Genomic DNA, 20,504 nt, shown 5'->3' on the forward strand with positions numbered 1-20,504 from the left:
AATGTAGTTTCAGGACAGGCGCCGCGTGTCAATGGTGTGCCTCTGTCTGTGTGCTTGGAGGGGACTGCGCCCCAAAGATTCGCAGGCTCCCCCAGAGTGGAGGAGTGGCGGCTTTTCGTCCCGGAGGCCCTTGGGTTATCAGGACTCGGCCTATTGGCTGCCGGCGCCCCGGCCTCTCCCAGCGCCCCGCGGCGCCCGCGCCCGCCGCCCGCGCCCCAGCCCCGCGCCGACCCTCGGCGCGCGGCGGCCCCTTTAAGAGTGGCCCCGCTGACATCACGGCGGGGGGGCCGCGCCCGCGCCGCGGCGGCTGCGGGACCCGCTCGCTCTGCGCCGCCGGCTGCTCGGGACCCCGGCCCGGGCCGCGCCGCCTCCTCCCGCCGCCCGGACCCGGCTCCGCGGGCGCCCAGGGCCGGTCCTCGCGGGGGCCCCCGCATCGCCCCGCCGGCCCGCGGCCCGGGGCGCCCCTCCCTCGCCTCCGTCCCCGCTCAAGGTCTCGGGGCTCCGCGGCCCCCGGCGCGGCCTCCCGGTCTCGGCGCGGCCCGGGCCTCGCGGCCTCGGCGGGGCGCGGAGGGTCCCCGGTGCTCGCCGCCGCCCGCGCCCCGACTCCCCCGCCCGCCCGAGCCTCCCGGGTCCAGGCCCGCGGGCTCAGGACTGGGGCGCGCGCTGCGCCCCTGCCCGCCGCGCCCCGCGCCCCCCGCGCCCGCCGCGCCCGCCGCGCCCCCCGCGCCCCCCGCGCCCGCCGCGCCCCCGCGCCCCCCGCGCCCCCCGCGCCCGCCGCGCCCCCCGCCCCCCGCGCCCCTGCCCCTCCCGGGCGCTCCGCTCGGCTCCGCTCCGCTCCCGCGTCGGCTCCCCCACCCCCGGCCCCCGCGCGCCCCCGCCCCGCCCGCCCCGCTGCAGCCAATGAGCGGCCGCCGGCCCCGGCTCCCGGCTCCCTCCGCCGAGTGAGGCCGCGGGCGCGGGGGGCGGGGGGCGGAGGCCGGAGCCGGGACGCCGGGCTCCGGGGCGGGGGCGGGGGGCGCGGGCGCCGGCGACCCCGGGGGCGGCGGCGGCGGCCGGGGGAAGCCGCGGGGCCGGTCATGCGGCTGCGGGGCCCGCGGCCCGGAGCGTCCGCGCAGCCCTGAGCGAGGTGAGGGGTCTCGCCGGGAGGGGCCCCGGGGTGGGCGCCGGCGGGGCGCGGGGCGCCGGCGGCCCCTCGGTGGGCCGGGCGCCGGGGCGGGGGCGGGGGGGGCGGCGGGGCGCGCGGGCCTGGGGACGCGGCGAGCCGGCCGGGGTCCCGAGTGGGCAACTCTTCTCGCCCGCGTCCGGGCGCGGAGACCCGGGGCCGGGGCCGGCCCGCGCCGGGGGGCGTCCTGGCGAGGGTGGGGGACCCGACGGGGAGACCGTGATGTGGGTCTAGAAGGGGGCCCCAGAAACGGGGAGTCCGTCTCCTCACGAGGTCGGAAGGGGATGGAATTCGAACTTGGGGCTTGGAGGGTGGGTCGTGGGTCTGCGCGCCCGGCCCCAGGGGCTGGATCCCGAAGGGCGGGAGGGCCGGGCCGGGGCAGGGTCCCCCAGGAGGACGCCGTCCGGGCGGGCGGGCTGCTCGGGGCGAGGACTCGGGCGAGGAGGGGTGGGGGTCACACGGGGTAGTGAGGGGTGACAGTGGGCAGGGCCCCCGCGGGGAGCCCGGGGAGCGCCGGGGGAGCTGAGGTCGGTTCCCAGGACTGAAGCCGTCAGGGTGACTGGGTTTTCATGCTTGTTTCCCAGCCCCGCGCCGGGAAGACGAGCCGGCAGCTGGCGGTCGAGCCCCGGAGCCGCGGGCGGGGGATGGGCGCAGGGCCGGCGGGAGCCCTGCCAGGCTGTCCCGAGGCCTCGGAGGCTGGGGGGCGGGGCGGGGCGCCGGATGGGGCGAGCCGGAGGGGAGCGGGCCGGGAAGGTTGTCTCAGACTTCAGGGTTCTTACGGGGTGGGGCCGTTTCGAGGCTACAGAAATCTGGTTCAGAAAAGTGGGGTGCGAAGTCTTGGCTGCATTGTTGGGGGCATGTTTGGGGATCTTAACTGCTGTAGTTAAAGGGTGATGAGAAACCCTTTATGTAGAGATGCAGAGGTCTCTGGTTGAGAGGTGAGGAAGACCCCAAGTTCCCCCTGCATCACAGGATTGTGTGGTTTGGTGAAACGTTTTGGTGGGGCTGAGGGTTGTGGGAAAAGGTTTAGGAGCCTCTGGTTGGAATCTTTTGCTTCCTAATTGGGATTCGGAGTCCAGAGGCATGCGTTCTATGAGTTATAGTTTGGGGGGGCTAATATTAGGGGGATCCGAGTACCAGGTTGGATGTTGAAGAAGGTTTGTAATAAGAAGTTCTAGATGGGAATTCGGGGTCAAGAGTCTCTGGTAGAAAATGCGGGGGGGTCTTGTGATGGGAAGTGGCAATCCGGGGTTCCTGGTTGGGATGTCAGAGTTCAGCACACTGATCCTTAGCTTATCAATTCTTTGACTGGGGTGCTCTGGTTAAGATGCTGAGTTGGGGGGTTCCTAGACATTGTCTAGTAAGCATGACATCCAATGTCATGCTTTTGACATTCTGGACTCTGTAGCCAAAATCTAAGATGGGAGAGTTGGGGTTCTGGAATCTTATATTTGGGTTGTGGGCCACAATCTCACTGAGGCGAGGTGCAGGATCAGAGTTATAAGGTCACGGCCAAAGTCTTGGCGTTAGACTTGAGTGTTAAACGGGTCAAGACTCCAAGGGTTTAAACTTTGATGGGGTGGGGGTGGGGCCTGCTCAAGGCCTTATGTAGGTCTTAGGTTAAGGGTTTAGGGGGACTAGGGGTCCTCACTTAGCAACCCACTTTGGGAAATTCTGCTTGCTATTCAGAGACAGTCCAGAGGAAAGGGGTGAGCGTGCCAGGTCAGGGCATGGAGTCAGGATCGAGTAGGGGAGGGATGCCTGGTCTGAATGTTGAGATCACAGATCAGTGTCATCACTTCTGAGTCACAGGCCCAGGTTTAAGGTAAGAGGTTCTGGTGGGGTCTGGTGTGGAGGGTCAGGGCCTCAGGTTAGGATTGGCAGGCATGGTTCTGGCTTTGAGAACCTGGACATTGAGTTTCTAGTGAGAGTCATGCTGCTCGGGATCCAGGTCCAGATTGGTTGGAGTCCAGTCTGGGCCGAAGGTTACGGCTGGGAATCTTACCCTGGAGTTTGGGGTCCGGTGTGTGACATCTCTGATCAGGATCGGGCGCCAGAGCACCAGTATCAGATTTGGGGAGGCCATTTCTCTGCTTGAGGTCAACAGTCATTGGTTTAAATTCAGGCGTGGGGGCCTGGGCCAGGACACAGAGGTCAGATTTGACAGGTTTCTGCTTAGGGTTGGTGTTTCCGGCCCAGGTCTGGGATCCCAGGTGGTTGCATGAGGCTGGGGACTTAGTTGGCCCCAACAGGGCTGTGACCACTTTCATCCCTTAGGCCCCACAGGGCGCCCCCCGCCGCTGAGGATGAGTCACTGTAGCAGCCGCGCCCTGACCCTGCTGAGCAGCGTGTTTGGGGCGTGTGGCCTGCTGCTTGTGGGCATCGCAGTCAGCACCGACTACTGGCTGTACATGGAGGAAGGGACAGTGCTGCCGCAGAACCAGACCACGGAGGTCAAGATGGCACTGCACGCCGGCCTCTGGAGGGTCTGCTTCTTCGCAGGTAGGTCCTCACCTGCCCTCCACTTAACTGCGCCTGTCTTGCCTGGGATCCGAGAGCCCTCTCCGTAGCCCCATGTTGCGGATTCCAGAACAGACCCTGTTTTTCCCCTGGAGACTCCAGTTTCTACCTGAAGCCCCAGTTTCTGTCCCCTTGTTTCCTGGAACGCCATAATCTCTGGTTGCCCCCAGAGTCTCCCCATAGCAGCTGTAGTCTCGCTTCAGAATTTGTCCCCTGCACATGTTGAATGTTGCATGAATAGGATGAAAAATCCCTGACTCCCAGAGCCCACTGAGACCCTCCTTCCAGGTACCCATGACTCCCGGCCGGCAGCCCCTCTCCACTCAGGGTCCTGGCTTCAGCCTGTCCCTGCTGTCCATGGGCCTCATGGGGATGCTTCCAGACATCCTGCCGCCTGTACATCCTTCCCCACCCCTCAGGGTGCTGCGACCGTCTGCCTCGCTCCCCCATCTCAGGATCTGCCTCCCTGTGCCAGCCTCTCCTGAGCACAGGGGCCAGGCATCTAACCCTGCTTTCTCTCCCCCCTAGGCCGGGAGAAGGGGCGCTGCGTGGCTTCTGAATATTTCCTTGAACCGGAGATCAACTTGGTGACGGAAAACACGGAGAATATTCTGAGTGAGGGGAAGAGGGCACCTGGGCAAAAGGGGGCAAGGACCACAGGGCGGGTCCTGGGAGAAGGGGCTGGAAAAGGGAAAAGGTGGGGTCCAAGGGACCTAGTGGGGCCTGGAGAGATGGCTGAGGGTTGGGTAAGGAGGAGGAGCCAGGTGGACGGCCTGGGCTGGGCCTGTGGATGGTGGTGTCGGCAGGAAAGGAGGGGCAAATGAAAGGGTGTGGTCTGGGTCAGGGGGGTGGGGTTAGAGCCAGAAAGGGGAGGAGCCTGAGGGAGATGCCCCTTCAGAGAGTCCCCCTCACCTGCTACCTCCCCTCCCGCTCCCCCAGAGACAGTACGCACAGCCACCCCGTTCCCCATGGTCAGTCTCTTCCTGGTCTTCACCGCCTTTGTCATCAGCAACATCGGCCACATCCGCCCACAGAGGACCATCCTGGCCTTCGTGTCCGGCATCTTCTTCATCCTCTCGGGTGAGCCTAAGGAAATGACTGATGGGCTGGGGCACTATTTTAGGTTCCAGGAACTTGGGGTCTCTCTTGCACTGAACAAGGCGCTTTTTTGCTGTGTGATCCCAGAGGGGTTGCAGGACCTCTGTGGTCCTCTTTCTCTTATCTGTGAAGCGGAGATGGCAGTGGCCACGTTGCAGAGCAGTTTAGAGGGCCAAGTCAGAGCGAATGCTTATCGGGTGCTAATTAGGTAGGAGGCGCTGTTCTAATACCACAGTCCTGTGAGGTAAACGCTATTAATAGCCCCATTTTACAGAGAGGGAAACAAACATTCCTGGAGATGAAGTCATTTGCTCAGGGCCGAGCAGCAGTGAGCCACAGAGGCAGCTCACCTACCGAGGCTGTATTTTTAACCACCTCTGATGTTTTAGCAATTAACAGCTTACAAGGCTCTTTATTTTCCACACCTTTTATCTGAAAAACGTGCAAATAGAAAAGCTAAAAGAATTTTGGAGTCAGCATCTATATGCCCACCACTGGGAGTCAACCATGAAGATACGGCTAGATTGTTTTATCTCCTATCTGTGTATATTTCTAACCATACATCTATTTTTCAAATGCTTCTCAGGGTGAGTTGTAGGTGTCAGTACATTTCACCCTCAATACTTTTTCCATGCATGTCATTAGCTGGGGTGTATTGTTTACAGTTCTTTCTTTCCTTTGAGATACAAGGCTCATCTGCATGCACAATCTCACACCCTCTCGTAACATCTCTACCTGGGGATTATGAGTAGTAGTCATTTGATAAGAGTGGAGGTACAGAGGCCCAGAATTGTTCATGGAGTGGCCCAGGACACCATCGTGAGCTGAGAACTGTAGAGAATCCTGAATTCCAGAGTTCTTTATGACGTGTTACCTGGCTCCAAATGTCAGTCCAGTCCAGTCCAATCTAACTATGCTCAACTCAGCACAAACAACACACTCACCCCATCAGTCCAGTCCAGATAACCCCAATCCACTCTTACTCAATTCTTCAGTTTGAGTTACTCCAACATAATTTAGTTAAACTCAGTTGCAGTCCTTTAAATTCGATTAATACGTTATGAACAACCCCTGCAGCATGTCTCATTTCCATTCGGCCCCATGTACCCCCCCAACTCTCTTCCCTCTTTCTAGTGGGTGCTGCAAGTAGGTGAAGATGGATCTCCAAATATCCCTTCCCCCAGCCTCCTCACAGCTCCTCACCCAGCTTTCTCGAAGCCTCCCCCATGCCTCCAACCTAACCCGAGGAGACCTTTTCCAGGGAAACCAGGGTGCAACCTCCGTGCAAACCTGAATCATGGCTTGTGGAACCAGACACTGAGCTAAAATAAGACACGTAGAATATTACCACCCCAGAGTGTCACAGCCGAAAGGTCTCATCATTTTTCAGATGGAAAAATAGTGGCCTAGAGAGAGCGAAAGTGGGGCAAGGGTAGGTAGCATGGAGACTTTTATTTAACCCACCTGAAACATTAGAGGGAAAATCCCACTGTTTGAGCTTCACAGAAGTCAGAAGGGAAATAGAAGAGGCGACGTTGCTTGTCAGTGGCAGGGCTGGGAATAGAATGGAGGTAGTAATTCTAATTACAAAAGCCAAACTCCCCCCAGTGCACCCCGACCTGACTTCCCATGGTCCAGCTGAGACTCCATGGCCCTCAAGGCTGGAAGTCAGCCCTCCTATGGAACAACAGAGTCATGGGGGGGAGGGGAGAGGGTACTGAACCTGTTCATTTCCTCCAGTTCATTTCATAGACTGCGACTTATGCATCCCACCCCAGAGCCTCCTGTCCTGTCCTTTCAAGATGGTGGGGTGAAGTGGCTGAAGGCACACGCTGACTTAGAAAGACAGTGCCAACTTTGAGAGATCTGGGGTTCAAATCTTGCAGCTACTCACTCTGACCTACAGTCTTCCTTTGTGGGCTTGTTCAGGGGACAAACCTTGGTCAGGGGTCAGCAGGCACCTTCTGTTTGGAGGCAGAGGATAAATATTTCAGGCTTTGTGAGACACGGGGTCACTGATGCTTGTGACTCAGCTCTGCTACCACGAAGCCCTGCCAGGCTGCAGAGGTAGCACCAAAGCTGCTGGAGGTGGGTCAGGGGCGTGGCTTGTTCCATTTGCACCGATATGTAGACCTTGACATTTCAATTTGATAGAATATTCGTGTGTCATCAAAGATTAGTTTGGGGGGCGGTTATCCGCCCACCATTAAGACAGTATAAAGAGGGCCTCCCCGGAGGCGCAGCGGTTGAGCGCTGGGTTGCGAAGCTGCCCGCGGCCTCTGCGGCGCCGGTTCGATCCCCGGCTGCTCCCCGGCCACCGGAGGAGGATCCCACATGGCGCGCAGACCTCTCCTGCCGCCCGCTGCTCCCCTCAGCAGTGTACTTCAGTCCTTCTGCCTGCTCTGCTCCCCACTCTGGCTCTGGTGAATTCTCTCACCCTCCCACGCTTCTGACTGTACCCAGTGCATGTATAAACAACAAAAAAAAACAAACAAACAAACAAACAAATAAAATAAATAAATAAAACATGCCTCTATAAAAAAAAAATACTTAAAATCCATTTAAAAAAAAAAAAAAAAAAAGACAGTATAAAGACCACTGTTCCTTTGTAAACCACACCGAAACAGGCAGCAGGAATAATTGCAGTGTGTCATCCCTGGTCTGTATGGTGGAGGTTAAAGGCCCTACCTGGGGCCTGGTCTGTGAGAGCGAGTGGTGGAGGCCGGGTAGTTTAAGATAGGTAATTGCTGCTGCTGCTGCTGCTGCCAGTACATCTACTACTAGTGTGTACTACTGTAAGAAACAACATTGAGTGCCGTGGTTTGGGGAAGTTCTAAGTACTTTACGCAACTTCATTTTACTGCCCTACCACAATTAAAAATCTTACAAATGAAGGATATTTGAATTGAGAGAAAAGGAAGGAATATCTTAGATCTTGGAATGGAGTGATCTTGTCCACCATCTCCGGTCCCCCATGAGGAAACCAAGAGAGAGTGGTTGGCAGGGGGCAGGGACAGGGTCACACCAAGGTGTTGAATGTCCCTCAGGGACCTGTGTTAAAGATGGACTAGAGGGAAAGAGACAGGAAGTTGGCTACTCGTGAGGAGGTTTATGAAGGGGTCCAGATAATAGCTGATAAGGTTTGAGCTGGGGTTGGTGACGGGAGGATATAGGCTACTGGGTAGTTTTAAGAGAGAAAGATATCGACAGAAGAATCAATGGACAATGGGACTGACTGGACATAGTTAGTGAGAGAAGGCGGGGAGGAGGCTGAAGTGACATTGATTTTCTTTTTCAGGCCTTAAGAGGCATGCTTCCCATATTAACCCCTACTTCTCAAACATTTTCTATGCATCTGCTCATTCATTCACTCATCAAACATTTACAGAGACATCCCACAGGCCAGGTGCTCTGCTGGGCACTGGAAGCTGAATCCTGAGTGAGATCCCCCATATGCAGTAGAGACAAAGCAGCCTCCAGCTATGCCTCTGCCGGGGCTTGGCACACGCCTGCTCAGATCCCTCCAGTGCATCAAAGGAAGTGCTCTGAGACCACATCCAGACCCCTCACTGGTGCGGTCTATAGTCTCCCATGGTCTGGCTCCTACTCAGATCCTTGACCTCATTTCCTAACCCACTAATGCGCTCCATTGCTTATAACTTCAGCCACACTGGTCTCCTTCTTGTCCTTGAAAGCGTGACTCTCAGCCCCAACTCCACTTTCCTCTTGATTCTCCAAGTGCTCAACCTTTCTTCCCTCTTCAGAATTTGTTTCTCTGACAATAGTGCTGCCTTGCTTCACAATACTAAGATGTTCCCTATTGTACCTTTGTTTTGTAACATATTGCTATTGGTCTTACTCATTTTCGGTCTCCTTTTGCCAGAATGCAAACTCCCAAAGGCAGGGACCTTTGCAAACATGCTCTCATTTGTATCTGCAGAGCCTAGATAAGTTTCTGGCATAGAATACACACTGAAATATTTGTGGGATGGATGAATGATAAGGATAGCTCAGGGGATTCTGGGAAAAGGGAAGATGCGTGAACCTGACACAGTAGGGTTTTGGAGAGGGTGTGTGTGACCATGGAGGGCTTCCAAAAGGAGACGACATTTAAGGTGATGCTGCTGAAAGGGTGACGGGGATTTTTTTTTTTTTTTTCCAAGTGAAGAAAGGAACATGTCTCGTGTGGAGCATTCTCAGCATATGTTAAGATCCTAGAAAGCATCTAAGACCAAGCGAGGCGCAGTGCAGCTCTCCGTGGTCCTGAAAGCCTATTCTAGCTGGGTTTCTGTTCAGCTCAGAGTGTGATTATAACCTACTGTGCTCTAAGAATTATGAAGCATATGTGGTGCTAGTGGGGGGAGTGGATTACAAAAAAGGAAGTGGGAAGGAGGGAGAGAGAAAAAGAGGGAAGGAGAAAAAAGGGAAAGAAAATTATTTTTGGAGAACCAAAGACAGCAAGGAGAGAGACTGAGGATATGAGAATCACTTACCACTTGACAGTGTGTTCAGGTAGCTTTCAATTTCTAAAAACAAAAGTGAAACAAAAGCAAAAAAACTGCTTTCTATTTGGAAATATTTGTTTCTTGCTCATCAACCCCCGCTTCTGTCTGTCCTTATGGAGAATGTCTGTTGTTTAAAGCTGAAATGTGCAACGTGGGATTTCAGGTGAGGCAGACGTGGTGGTTAGCAGCAACCCCATCACGGAGACAGAAAGAATGAAGACTTTCTCCTGTGGAGAGGAGGGAGCTACGGCAGAATTCGGGGCACAGAGAGATGTAGTCTGGCATGAGTTTTCAAAAAAATTGGTATCGAAAGCAGGGAGCTAATGATTTGGGTGCCATGGTACAAGAAGAGAGAGTAAGTCTGAGTGGATTCAGATGACTTGGGGATACAAGGGGGTTTAGATTTAGGAGAGGTTCAGGAAATAAAAGGGACAAGACTTGGTGACTGGCATCATTGGTAGGAGAGAGAGAGAGAGAGAGAGAGAGAAGAGACGGTGCCCCTGTGTTTGATTAGGGTACCCACGTGGGTGTATTTCTTCCCTTGATACTCTCTTTCTATAAATCTCATCTTTCAAGACCCATCTCAGATGTTTTTCTATCATGTAATGGCCTGGGCCTCTTTCCTTAAATGTCAAAATTATGGGAAACTAGAAGTTGAAAATGCTGTGGAAGAACAGAGCTAGGAAAGGCTAATTCTTAGAGAGGCTGGAGAAATGGTGGGATTAGGGTAGGTTAGAAAGGGAAAAGCTGCTCACGAGCTTTTCTAGAAGTTCCAGCGCAGTGCTATAAATTACTTTGACTGGTAGTCACTGTGTGCCCGACCTTGTGCTAGGTGCTGGGGATGCCGTAGGGTACGAGGTCCCAAGCATCTCAGCGAAGAGTCCCCCAAATGAGTTGGGTGGCAGTAAATGCTACAAAGAAAAATGAAGCAGATTAAAGAAAAGGAGAGGGTGAAATGATATTATTTTATCTCGCCTTAATCATTCTAATTATTTCAATGAAAACTTTGAAATCTGTGGCATCGTGCCCCCCCCTTCTCTCATCAACCATGTCCAGTCAGTCGACATCTTTCTCTCCTGCATGTTGCTAATGATTACCACATTCTCTTTCTCCAGCCCCGCTTTACACACACACACGCACACGCGCGCGCACACACACACACACTTTTTGATTTTATCACTTGAAAACAAGCTGTGTCATCAGATAGTTCATCTCCAACCATTTCATCATGCATCTCTTAAGAGTAAGTCAGTTTTCTACATAACTACACCACCGTAGTTGCTCTAGACATTTCTTTTTAAAGGACAGGTTTACTAAGAAAAGGAGAGAGGCACCTGCACAGCACAGGCAGGCGGAAAGCTGCCTGCACTAGACAATGTTTTACAACAATTCCATAAATATAACTTATTCGCACGTTCAGACTGTCCCAGTTGTTTCGGGAATGCCATTTATCATGTTCCCCCAGAAGCAGAATTCAGTCTGGGTTCACGCACAGCATTCAGCTAATGTCTCTTTTAGTCTAGACTAGTTCCCCTGCTAGTTTTTGTTGTACAATACAGAGTTTTGGAATAGATTTCATTATAAAAATAGAGGAGAGTATAACGAAATTCCATGTATCCTTTCCTCAGTCTCAACAATGATCAACATATGGTGATTTGGTTTTTTTTAGTGCCACTACCCTATCTCCCTACTGCACTTCACTGCATTATCTTCAAGCCACTCTCAGACATGAAATCATTTTTCCCAGAAATATTTCAGTCTGTCTCTGAGAACTAAGTGCTTCGCTATTTAACAAAGACACAGTGTCACAGCCATGCCCAAGCAAGAATAGCTGCTTAGTATCATGTGATACCTAGTCAGCATCAGCTTCCCCACTTGTCTCACAAGCACCTTTTTACAGTTTGTTCCAAATCAGGATCCAAATTCCACTTGTGCCTTTCCTTGCTAGATCTCCAGAGCCTCTTTTCATCTCGAACAGCCCCTCTCCCTCTATTTTTCCCCTTGCCATTTGTTTGTTGACAAAAATCAGATCATTTGTCTTGTAAATTTCCCACATTCTAGACTTTTCCATTGTGTTGCTGTTTTGTAGTTTATTATGTTCCACCATCCCTGTGTTTTGCTGTAGTGTTGGTGATGGATCCAGGTTTGATTTTTTAAAAATAATTATTCCTTTATGTAAGATTTTTGTTTATTTTTATATAGAAGAACTGGGGTATAGGTCAGAGGTGCGGGGGTGGGGGAGTGAGAGGACTCACCAGAGACAGAGTGGGGAGCAGAACAGGCAGATCTACTGAAATCCATTGCTGAGGGGAGCAGCAGGGAGACAGGAGAGGTCTGCTGTGCCATGTGGGACAGCTTCCTGGACGGGGATCAAATTCAGGCTGCTTTGACCCACGTGTGGTGGTTACACTGAAACTTTAATCTCTAGGCCACCAGGGAGGCCCTGATTTTTCTTATTTTTTTCAAGAATAGGTCGTAGATAGGTGGTGCTGTTTACAACCCACTGCATCTTCTCGGGAGACAGAGTAACGCCCACTTGTCTCTCCTTTTGAGATGCTGATCTTGATCTCTGGTTTAGATGCTCATTAGTAGCTTAAAGACTGTGGGATGGGGTGTCTTTTAGAATATGCTACATTCTTTTTCCCTGTGTTTCCTGTAACTTGGAAGTTAGGTATAGAGTAGAGGCTTAATTGGATTCAGGCTAAGCATGCTTGGGAGGAAGAGTCAGACAGTGTCGTGTTCTTTAGATCAACTGGGTGACGACGTCAGGAGTGGTACACAGTCCGAGCCCTCTGTGAAGGTGGTGGTGAGCAGCATCCTCATTGAAGAGACACCTTTTTCTCTTACAGTAAATTAGTATTGTGCAGGATAACACTTTGGCACCTGGGCAAGGGGAATCCTGTTTGGGGATTTATTTTTATTTTATTAAAAAATTTTCATTTGGGGCCTCCCCGGTGGCGCACCGGTTCAGCTCTGGGTTGCGAAGCTGCCTGCAGCCTCTGCAGCGCCGGTTCGATCCCCGGCTGCTCCCCGGCCACTAGAGGAGGGTCCCACATGGCGCGCAGACCTCTCCTGCCGCCCGCTGCTCCCCTCAGCAGTGTACTTTGGTCCTTCTGCCTGCTCTGTTCCCTGCTGTGGCTCTGGTGAATTCTCTCACCCTCCCGCGCTTCTGACTGTACCCAGTGCTTGTATAAACAAACAAACAAACAAACAAATAATAAATAAATAATACATGCCTCTTTAAAAAAAAAATTAAAATTTTTTTTTTTTCATTTTGGACCTCCCTGGTAACACAAGGGGTTAAGACGCAACCTTTGAAGCTATCTCCAGCTTCTGCAGCACTGAGTTCGATCCCCAAGCCGGCCAGGGAGCAACCCACATGGTGCAGCAGACCTCTCCTGACTCGCCCGCTGCTCCCCTCACTAGTGTACTTCGGTCAGTCTGCCTGATCTGTTCCCCGCTCTTGTTTCTGGTGAATCCTCTCACCCCCACACCTCTGGCCTGTACCCAAGCTCTTGTATGCAAAAATAAATAAGTCTTTTTTTTTTTTTTTAAAAGATTTATTTATTTATTTATACAAGCACTGGGTACAGTCAGAAGCGCGGGAGGGTGAGAGAATTCACCAGAGCCAGAGCGGGGAGCAGAGCAGGCAGAAGGACCGAAGTACACTGCTGAGGGGGGCAGCGGGCGGCAGGAGAGGTCTGCGCGCCATGTGGGACCCTCCTCCAGTGGCCGGGGAGCAGCCGGGGATCGAACCGGCACTGCAGAGGCTGTGGGCAGCTTCGCAACCCAGCGCTCAACCGCTGCACCACCGGGGAGCCCCAATAAATAAGTCTTTTTAAAAAAATAAAAAATAAAGTAAAATAAAATTTTTCATTTTGGAAAAAATGTAAACCTATCGGAAAGTTGCAAAAGCAAGTCGGTGAACTCTCATATATCCTGCTTCTCATATATCCAATTTTTAAGATTCGCCACATTAGCCCTTTTCTTTCTCTCCTATTTATATATGTAGATACTGTTTCTGAGGGCTAATGGTGCCTAGCCAGCTAGATCTCTCTCTCTCTCTAAATATATTCAGTATAAAATACATATACACAGTCTATAGAATATAGGTATTGCACATAAGCTGCAAACACTGCACCCCTAAATTTTTTTTTTTGGTGGGACCCTCGCCTGCGGCCGGGGAACGAACCGGCGCTGCAGAGGCTGTGGGCAGCCTCGCAGCCCAGCGCTCAACCGCTGCGCCACCAGGGGAAGCCCCCCTAAAATATTTTTTTTAAAGAGATATTTGTACAAGAACTGGGGTACAGGCTAGAGGTGCAAGAGGGTGAGAGAATTCACCAGAGACAGAGCGGGGAACAGAACAGGCAGACGGACCGAAAGCTCTGCTGAGGGAGCAGCGGGCAAGACAGGAGAGGTCTGCTGTGCCAGGTGGGAATCTCCCTGGCCAGCCAGGAATCGAACCCGCGCTGTAGATGCTGTGGACCGTTTCACAGCGCTATGCTCAACCCGCTGCGCCACCGGGGAGGCCCCCACCCCTAAAAATTTGAGCAAATGCTTCAGCACGTTCCAAAGAACAAGTGTATTCTCCTTTCTAACCAAGTACAGCAATCAAATCTGGGCAGTTTATCACTGATACAACCGTGTGACCAATCCACAGAGCTCACCAGACTGTCTTTTAGAGTCATTTCCTCCTTTCATGATCCAATCTCTTCCTTGTCTGGTCTCTTCTACCTCCTTTCATCTCTTATATAGTCCCTCTTCCTTTTTGAACAAGGTGTCTTTCATGTGCACATTTTTTGAAGCCTGCAGCCAGTTGTTTTGTAGCGTGCCCCTGGGTCTCCTCAGGAGCGGTTGGGGTTGCACATTTCCAGCGGGAAGGCGCAGGAGCAGAGTGGCCTTCACTCTAAGCGAGGTCAGCTCCCACCACTTGGGGAGGGCTGTGTCTGCCGGGTTCCTTTGCAACCAAGGGAGTTTTCTTTTTAAAATCTCTTTGCAATTACTAGCTATTCCATGGGGAGACTCTGTCATCCAGTGATTTAATGTCCACTGATGATGTTTGCCTGAATCCTAATTTCTCCTACTTGTTGGCAAAATGGTGTTTGCTTCTGACTCTTTTCCAGCTACGTGCAAACCATTTAAAGAAGATATGTCTTTTGTCTCTCCTTCCTTCCTTCATTCTTTAAAACTCTGTCCACGTGGATTTACATTTTTCAACATTCGATGTGGTGTATGGCATTCCTATTGTTGTTCATTTTGATGTTCAAATTGTTCCCTATTGGGCTCTCAGGAACCTACTTCAGACTAGTTCCTGTGTCTTTTTCTGACTGGCCCCTATCTTTTTGGGGAAGCAATTCCTTACTTTGTGGCCTAACTATACTTTCACTGCCCCAGCCTGAGGCTTCAAATTAGCTATTTTTTTCTTCTAAATAATTAGCACTTTATTTAATGGGCATTGATATCAGAGACCAAAATCTGGGTGCTAGGTGTGTGCCTGGTGGCTGAGGTGCTGCTGCTTCTAGAATGTTTGTGGACACAGAGCTGGGAAATTCTTATATATTTTTCAAAAGGAGTTTTACTGACACTTAAGCACCTAGCCTCGTTGCAGAACATGAAGTCTGGTTCCCTCAAACTATCAACCTATTTACACATTGGCCCAATCCTTCCGTGCACACCGAATAGTGGTTGAACTGTTACCCCTAGACCACTCTCAACCAAAAAACAAACAAATAAATAAATAAATAAGTGAGGTTCAAGACTGCTGCTTTTCTTTTCTTTAGACAGATCTTTAACCAAAGTGCTGTATTCAAAGGCTACTTGGAGTAATCCTCGCCTCTCCTGTGGATATAGCCTTCATTTGATATAAAGTTAGGTTCATTTATTTCTGTTTCTATTCCATTTTTGTTTCCCCCATTTGTTGGTTTTATTCTTTTGGATATAGAAGACATTAGAATCATTCTGAAGGTCAAACCATACAAAATGTAGACATAGGGAAGAGCCACTTCCTCTGCTCTCCTCTTATTCTCCACGCCCCTCTAGGTCATCAGCTTCATTTGTTTGTCCCCCTGCCTGTGTCTTTTCTTGCAGAAACAAGCAGATGCACATGCATTCTAACACATTCTTTTTGACCCAACACATAGCATTCTTTCTACACTTTTCCATACTATCTTTTCCTCTCTTCTTAGCGAGATCTTTTGGGGCTATCACTGAACCCCACATCATTTCACAGAACTGCTCCTCATTCTCATTGCACAGCAGTGCAGTTCTTTATTAAGTGAGGTTTTATAGTTTCTGCCGTTATTCCTCTAGGTAAAGGCATTTAGGTCACTTCTGAAATTTTTCAATTACAAGTGCTGTTGCCGTGAATCAGCCCTGCCTGTGTGCTCTCACAGCCCGGTGGGCAGCTTCAGGGTATGTTCCTAGAAGCGGGGCATCCTGGGGTCAAGGACAAATACATACGCAGTTTTGTTCGATCTGACCAAACCCCCCCCCCTATTTTGCATTTCCACCAGCAGTAGATAAGCGCATCCCTCTCCCAGCCTGTAGCAGAGTGTGTTGTAGAGTGATGGATGAGAAATGTTATCCCCTTCTAGTTTTCATTTACATTTCTCTTCCTTTGAGTGAAGCAGCATTATTTTTTTTAAACAAGGGGGTCGCTGTAGAAGGTCTTTCTAAGGAGATGACTGAAGCCACAGGGAGAAACATGGAGAAAACTGGGGAAAGAGCTTTCCCGATGAAGGAATAGCAAGAGCAGAGCCCCTGAGGCCCATATGAGCTTGATGTGTTCAAGAGCCTGGAAGGCCTCATAATGTAAGTAGAGGGAGCAAGAGAAATTACCTGGCGATGAGGCTGTCAGACACCAGCCGGGGCGGACATCCCAATCCCGGGGTCAGGGAAGTTTTTCTGTAAGAGGCCAGAGAATAAAGATTGTCAGTCTCACTTGTCATACCTCTCAACCACTCTTTGAAACAACTCAACACTGACATGTAGACAGGCAAGATGTAAACAAATGGGCCCCTCTGGGTTCTGATAGAAGATTAGTTGTGGACACATGTTTGAAATTCGTGTACTTCTCACACTGAGATATTATAATTCACACAGCATAAAGTTCATGCCACTCAGTAGGTTTTGGTATAGTCATGATCTTGTACAATCCCCTCCATTATCTTAACTTCACATTTTTTTTTAAAGGTTTATTTATTTGTACAAGAACCGGGGTCCAGGCCAGATGTGCGGGAGGGTGAGAGGAGCCACCAGAGACAGAGCAGGGAACAGAACAGGCAGACTGACTGAAATACACCGCTGAGGGGAGCAGTGGTCGAGACAGGAGAGGTCTGTTCGCCACGTGGGTATCTCCACGGCCGGTGGGGATCGAACTGACACTGCAGAAGCTGTTGACAGCTTCACAGTGCCGCCTGTGCCACCAGGGAGGCCCTTTACTTCACATTTTTATCACCCTCCCAAAAAAGAATCCTCACACCCTTTAACAACCAGTCATAAAATGCACCCCCAACCTGCACCCCATACCTCTGCAAACACATACCTGCTCTGTATGGATTTGCCTGTTTCGAACATTTCGTATAAACAGAACTGTACAATATGTGTGGTCTTTGGGTCTGGCTTCTACCACTTAGCATGTTTGCTAGGTTTGATGCATATCATTGCATATGTCAGGATTCCATCCCCCTTTCGGGGCGAAGTAATATTCCTGTCTATGGCTCTACCACATTCTGCTTGCCCATTCAGTTGTTAGACATCTGGGTCGTTGCCACTTTTGGTTCTACGAAGAACACCGCCACAAACGTGTGTTCTCACTTTTGTGTGAGCATATTCTGGCTCTCCTGGGTAGGTACCTAGGAGTAGAATTGCTGGGCCACATGGTCATTCTATCTTTAACACTTGGAGGAAGTGCCAAATGAACTTCACTTTTGTGGGCCACAAAATAGCTTTTTTCTTTCTGTTCCTTTTTTTCCCTCATCCATTGACTTATAGCAAAGCTGGTCTTAGCTAGTAGGCTCCCCACAAACAGCAGGTGGGGTGGGTTGAAGCCACAGGCTTGTCAACCCCTGTTGTAGGAGGTAGAAGGAACTGAGACTTTACTATTAGAGTGTGATGGAAAACATCTTTATTTACAGGGTTGGAGGGAGCATGCTGATAAGGATTACTTGGATTAATTTAAGGCAGGGGATGTGTACTTCCTTTAAGCCCCCTGGGCATGGCTACTGTTTATTTTTTTTTTTAAGATTTATTTTATTTATTTATGCATACAAGAGCTGGGGTTTAGGCTAGAGGTTTGGGGACAGGGTGAGAGGATTCTCCACAGACACAGAGGGGAGCAGAACAGGTGGATCCACTGAAATACACTGCTGGGGGGAGCAGCGGGGAGACAGGAGAGGTCTGCTGCACCATGTGGATCAGCTCACTGGCCAGGGATTGAATTTGTGCTGTAATGGCTGCAGACAGCTTCATAGCTGAGACTTAACCCCTTGTGCCACCAGGGAGGCCCCATGGCTACTGTTTAGAGGAAAGTTCCTCTTGAAGATTGGTTCATTCAAAATCCTGATGATATTTTGATGATTTTTAACTTAACAAATAAGGACTATCTCAAGGTTTAGTGGCTTGGAAAAACCACTATTGATTGGAAAAATAAAGAAGAAAAACTACTAGCATTGCGCACACACAGGCATGTTCACACATTACATCCCAACAGTGTGTTCCACTCTAGTTGGAAGAGCCACATAGCCATGTAAACGTCTTCTCTCACTTGACTATTGATCTCATGATCCAAAGAAGATCCTTTACCGATGTGTGCCTTACCTGGCATTTACATTCTAGAATGAATATGAAGTCAAACAATTGTAACTTTCAGAAATGTAAAATTTGAGGACAATTTTCTTGGAAATTAAAATGAATCTGATGATCTGGAAAAAAAAAATTCTCATATTCTGCTCTCCACTGCTCTACTCTCCACTGCTCCCGGTGCCTCTAGTTTCTTGTCTGTATGACGTTAAAATGGTACCCACTTGAAAGGGTTGTCGTGAGGTTTGAATAAGTTAATCCATATACAGCAGTGAAAACAGGGCCTATATAAGTAGTTGCTATTATGATCATTATTATTATTGAGATGCTGTCATTGCTATTATTGTCTAGCCAGCCTCAGCTCAGGCCTCATCCTCCTGCCCCTTGAATATCACAGCTCCAGTTTCTGCCCTCCAATCTCTTCTCAGTACCAACCCGTCCTCAAAGGATATTCTAACAGCCCAATCCAGGGCTGTCCTTCTCCTGCTCCATACCTTCCTTGGCTCCCTAGTGCCCTTGGCATTGATCAAAGCCAACCAAGCTCCCCGGCCTGGCTATGTCCCGGCCCCTTTCTCTGGCCCCATTTCTTTTACTGTGGTTCATGTTTTAGCCGCGTGGACGCACCAGCTCACTGCTCCTCCCCCAGGAGTGCCCACGCTGCTCCCTGGCCGGGAGTGGCATCACTGTGTCCTCCTGCTCTTCCACAAGCCCATCCTTCAAGACTTGGACAGAGGCCCATTTTGCAGGCAGCTTTCCTTGGTCCCGCTACCCCACCCTGCCCTCGCCCTTGCCCCTGCCCCAGGTGGTCCAGAGCAAGGTCCGGACTCCCTGCTACTGGTCTCCTTGTAGCGCATGTCACAGGGAGACTGCTGGCCAGTGTCCAGATCTGCCTTCCCCACTGCATTGGGAGCTCCTGACCAGCAGATTGGGGAGGGAGGGAGGAGGGTGTTGCTTCATCTTGGGGACCTGTGCGCCCATCCAAGGCCCAGCACACGGGGCCTTCAGTGGATGGAAGGCAGCCCAGGATGGCGGGGAGCAGGGGCGGGGTAGGATGAGGTGCGCTGGAGGGTTTGGGGGGAAGCTGAGGGGAGCTCTGCACCTTGGTCATGGACCAAAGGCATCCCTGTGCTCCCCAGGCCTCTCCTTGGTGGTGGGCCTGGTCCTGTACATCTCCAGCATCAACGACGAGGTCATGAACAGGCCCAGCAGCTCTGAGCAGTATTTCCACTATCGCTATGGGTGGTCTTTTGCCTTCGCTGCTTCCTCCTTCCTACTCAAAGAGGTGAGGTCTGTGGGGCCCAAATTCAGTTTTGAAAGGGGAGGTGGGGGGGTCTGATTACCGGGCCACAGAGGAAGAGGAGGTAGGCGTGCAGACTCTAGATTGAGGGGGACGGGGCAGCCGGAGGCTTGATCCCTAGGCCCTAGAGGAGAAGGGCCCAGGGGCCTGACTCCTGGGGCCGAGGAAGAGGAGGTGGGTGGGAGGAGGAGGCTGGAAGATGAGGCTGCTGGTGTCTGGGGAAGGAGAGGACTGGGGTCCTAGTCCCCCCCCCACCCCGGGAGGGGGAAGCCGAGGCCTCGATTCCTGGGTGCTGGGCGAGGCGGTGGCCGGGTGGCCCCTGGCAGCTGACGCGCCTTGTGCCGCAGGGGGCCGGAGTGATGTCGGTGTACCTGTTCACCAAGCGCTACGCCGAGGAGGAGATGTACCGCCCGCACCCCGCCTTCTACCGCCCGCGCCTCAGCGACTGCTCCGACTACTCCGGCCAGTTCCTGCAGCCCGAGGCCTGGCGCCGCGGCCGCAGCCCCTCGGACATCTCCAGCGACGTGTCCATCCAGATGACGCAGAACTACCCGCCCGCCATCAAGTACCCCGACCACCTGCACATCTCCACCTCGCCCTGCTGAGGCCCGGCTCTCCGGCCCCCCCCCGCGCCCCCCCCGCGCCCCCCCCGCGCCCCCTCTCCCCCCCCCCCCCCCCCCGTCTCCCGGCAACGCCCCCGCCTGCCCCCGGAGGCCCCGCCCCGACCCCCACCTTCCGCCGCACCCTGGGGGCTCTGGGCTGGAGAGCAGGCTCGGGCCTCCGGGAATGCCAGCCGTCCTGTCCCCCCAACCCGGGCCCCTCTCTCCTGGCCCGTCTCACCCCTTGACCCTGGGTCCCCTGGTGTGCTGGGGTGGGTTTTGCTCCCCCTGCAAGGGTCTGCAGGCCCAGGGTGGGGCTCACCTGGTCCCCGTTTCTCTCTCTCACACACACACAAAACCGTCTGCTCCCCTGGGAGATCCCTCTCTCTCTGACGGGGCTCTTCTCAGCCTTCTGAGGGTCACCTGCCGTCTAGGGGCGGCTGTCTGATGGATCTTCCCGCTCTCTCAGCTGACCTTGGCTTCTCTACCCCCCTCTCACCCCCCCTCCCCGCCTTCTCGTCCGA

The 20,504-nt window shown here is 52.4% G+C and overlaps 1 protein-coding gene across 2 annotated transcripts; it reads left to right on the forward strand.

Moving 5' to 3' along the window:
* Nucleotides 1-895: 895 nt before the first annotated feature.
* On the forward strand, nt 896-20,008 carry CACNG7 (calcium voltage-gated channel auxiliary subunit gamma 7). Of its 2 annotated transcripts, none has more exons than XM_037517170.1 (6): nt 896-1,126; nt 3,440-3,664; nt 4,211-4,297; nt 4,622-4,762; nt 19,221-19,366; nt 19,729-20,008. In XM_037517170.1, exons 2-6 carry the CDS (start codon nt 3,469-3,471, stop codon nt 19,984-19,986), a joined length of 828 nt encoding a protein of 275 aa, XP_037373067.1. In that variant the 5' UTR covers nt 896-1,126; nt 3,440-3,468; the 3' UTR covers nt 19,987-20,008. The 2 variants fall into 2 exon arrangements, with proteins under 2 accessions (XP_037373067.1, XP_037373068.1); XM_037517171.2 differs by lacking the exon at nt 896-1,126 and adding an exon at nt 1,417-1,435 and having other exon boundaries at nt 19,729-19,994.
* Nucleotides 20,009-20,504: the final 496 nt, after the last annotated feature.

Source organism: Talpa occidentalis, unplaced genomic scaffold (genome assembly GCF_014898055.3).
Source record: "Talpa occidentalis isolate TD23 unplaced genomic scaffold, MPIMG_talOcc4v2.1 talOcc4.17, whole genome shotgun sequence".
Classification (NCBI taxonomy): Eukaryota; Metazoa; Chordata; class Mammalia; order Eulipotyphla; family Talpidae; genus Talpa; species Talpa occidentalis.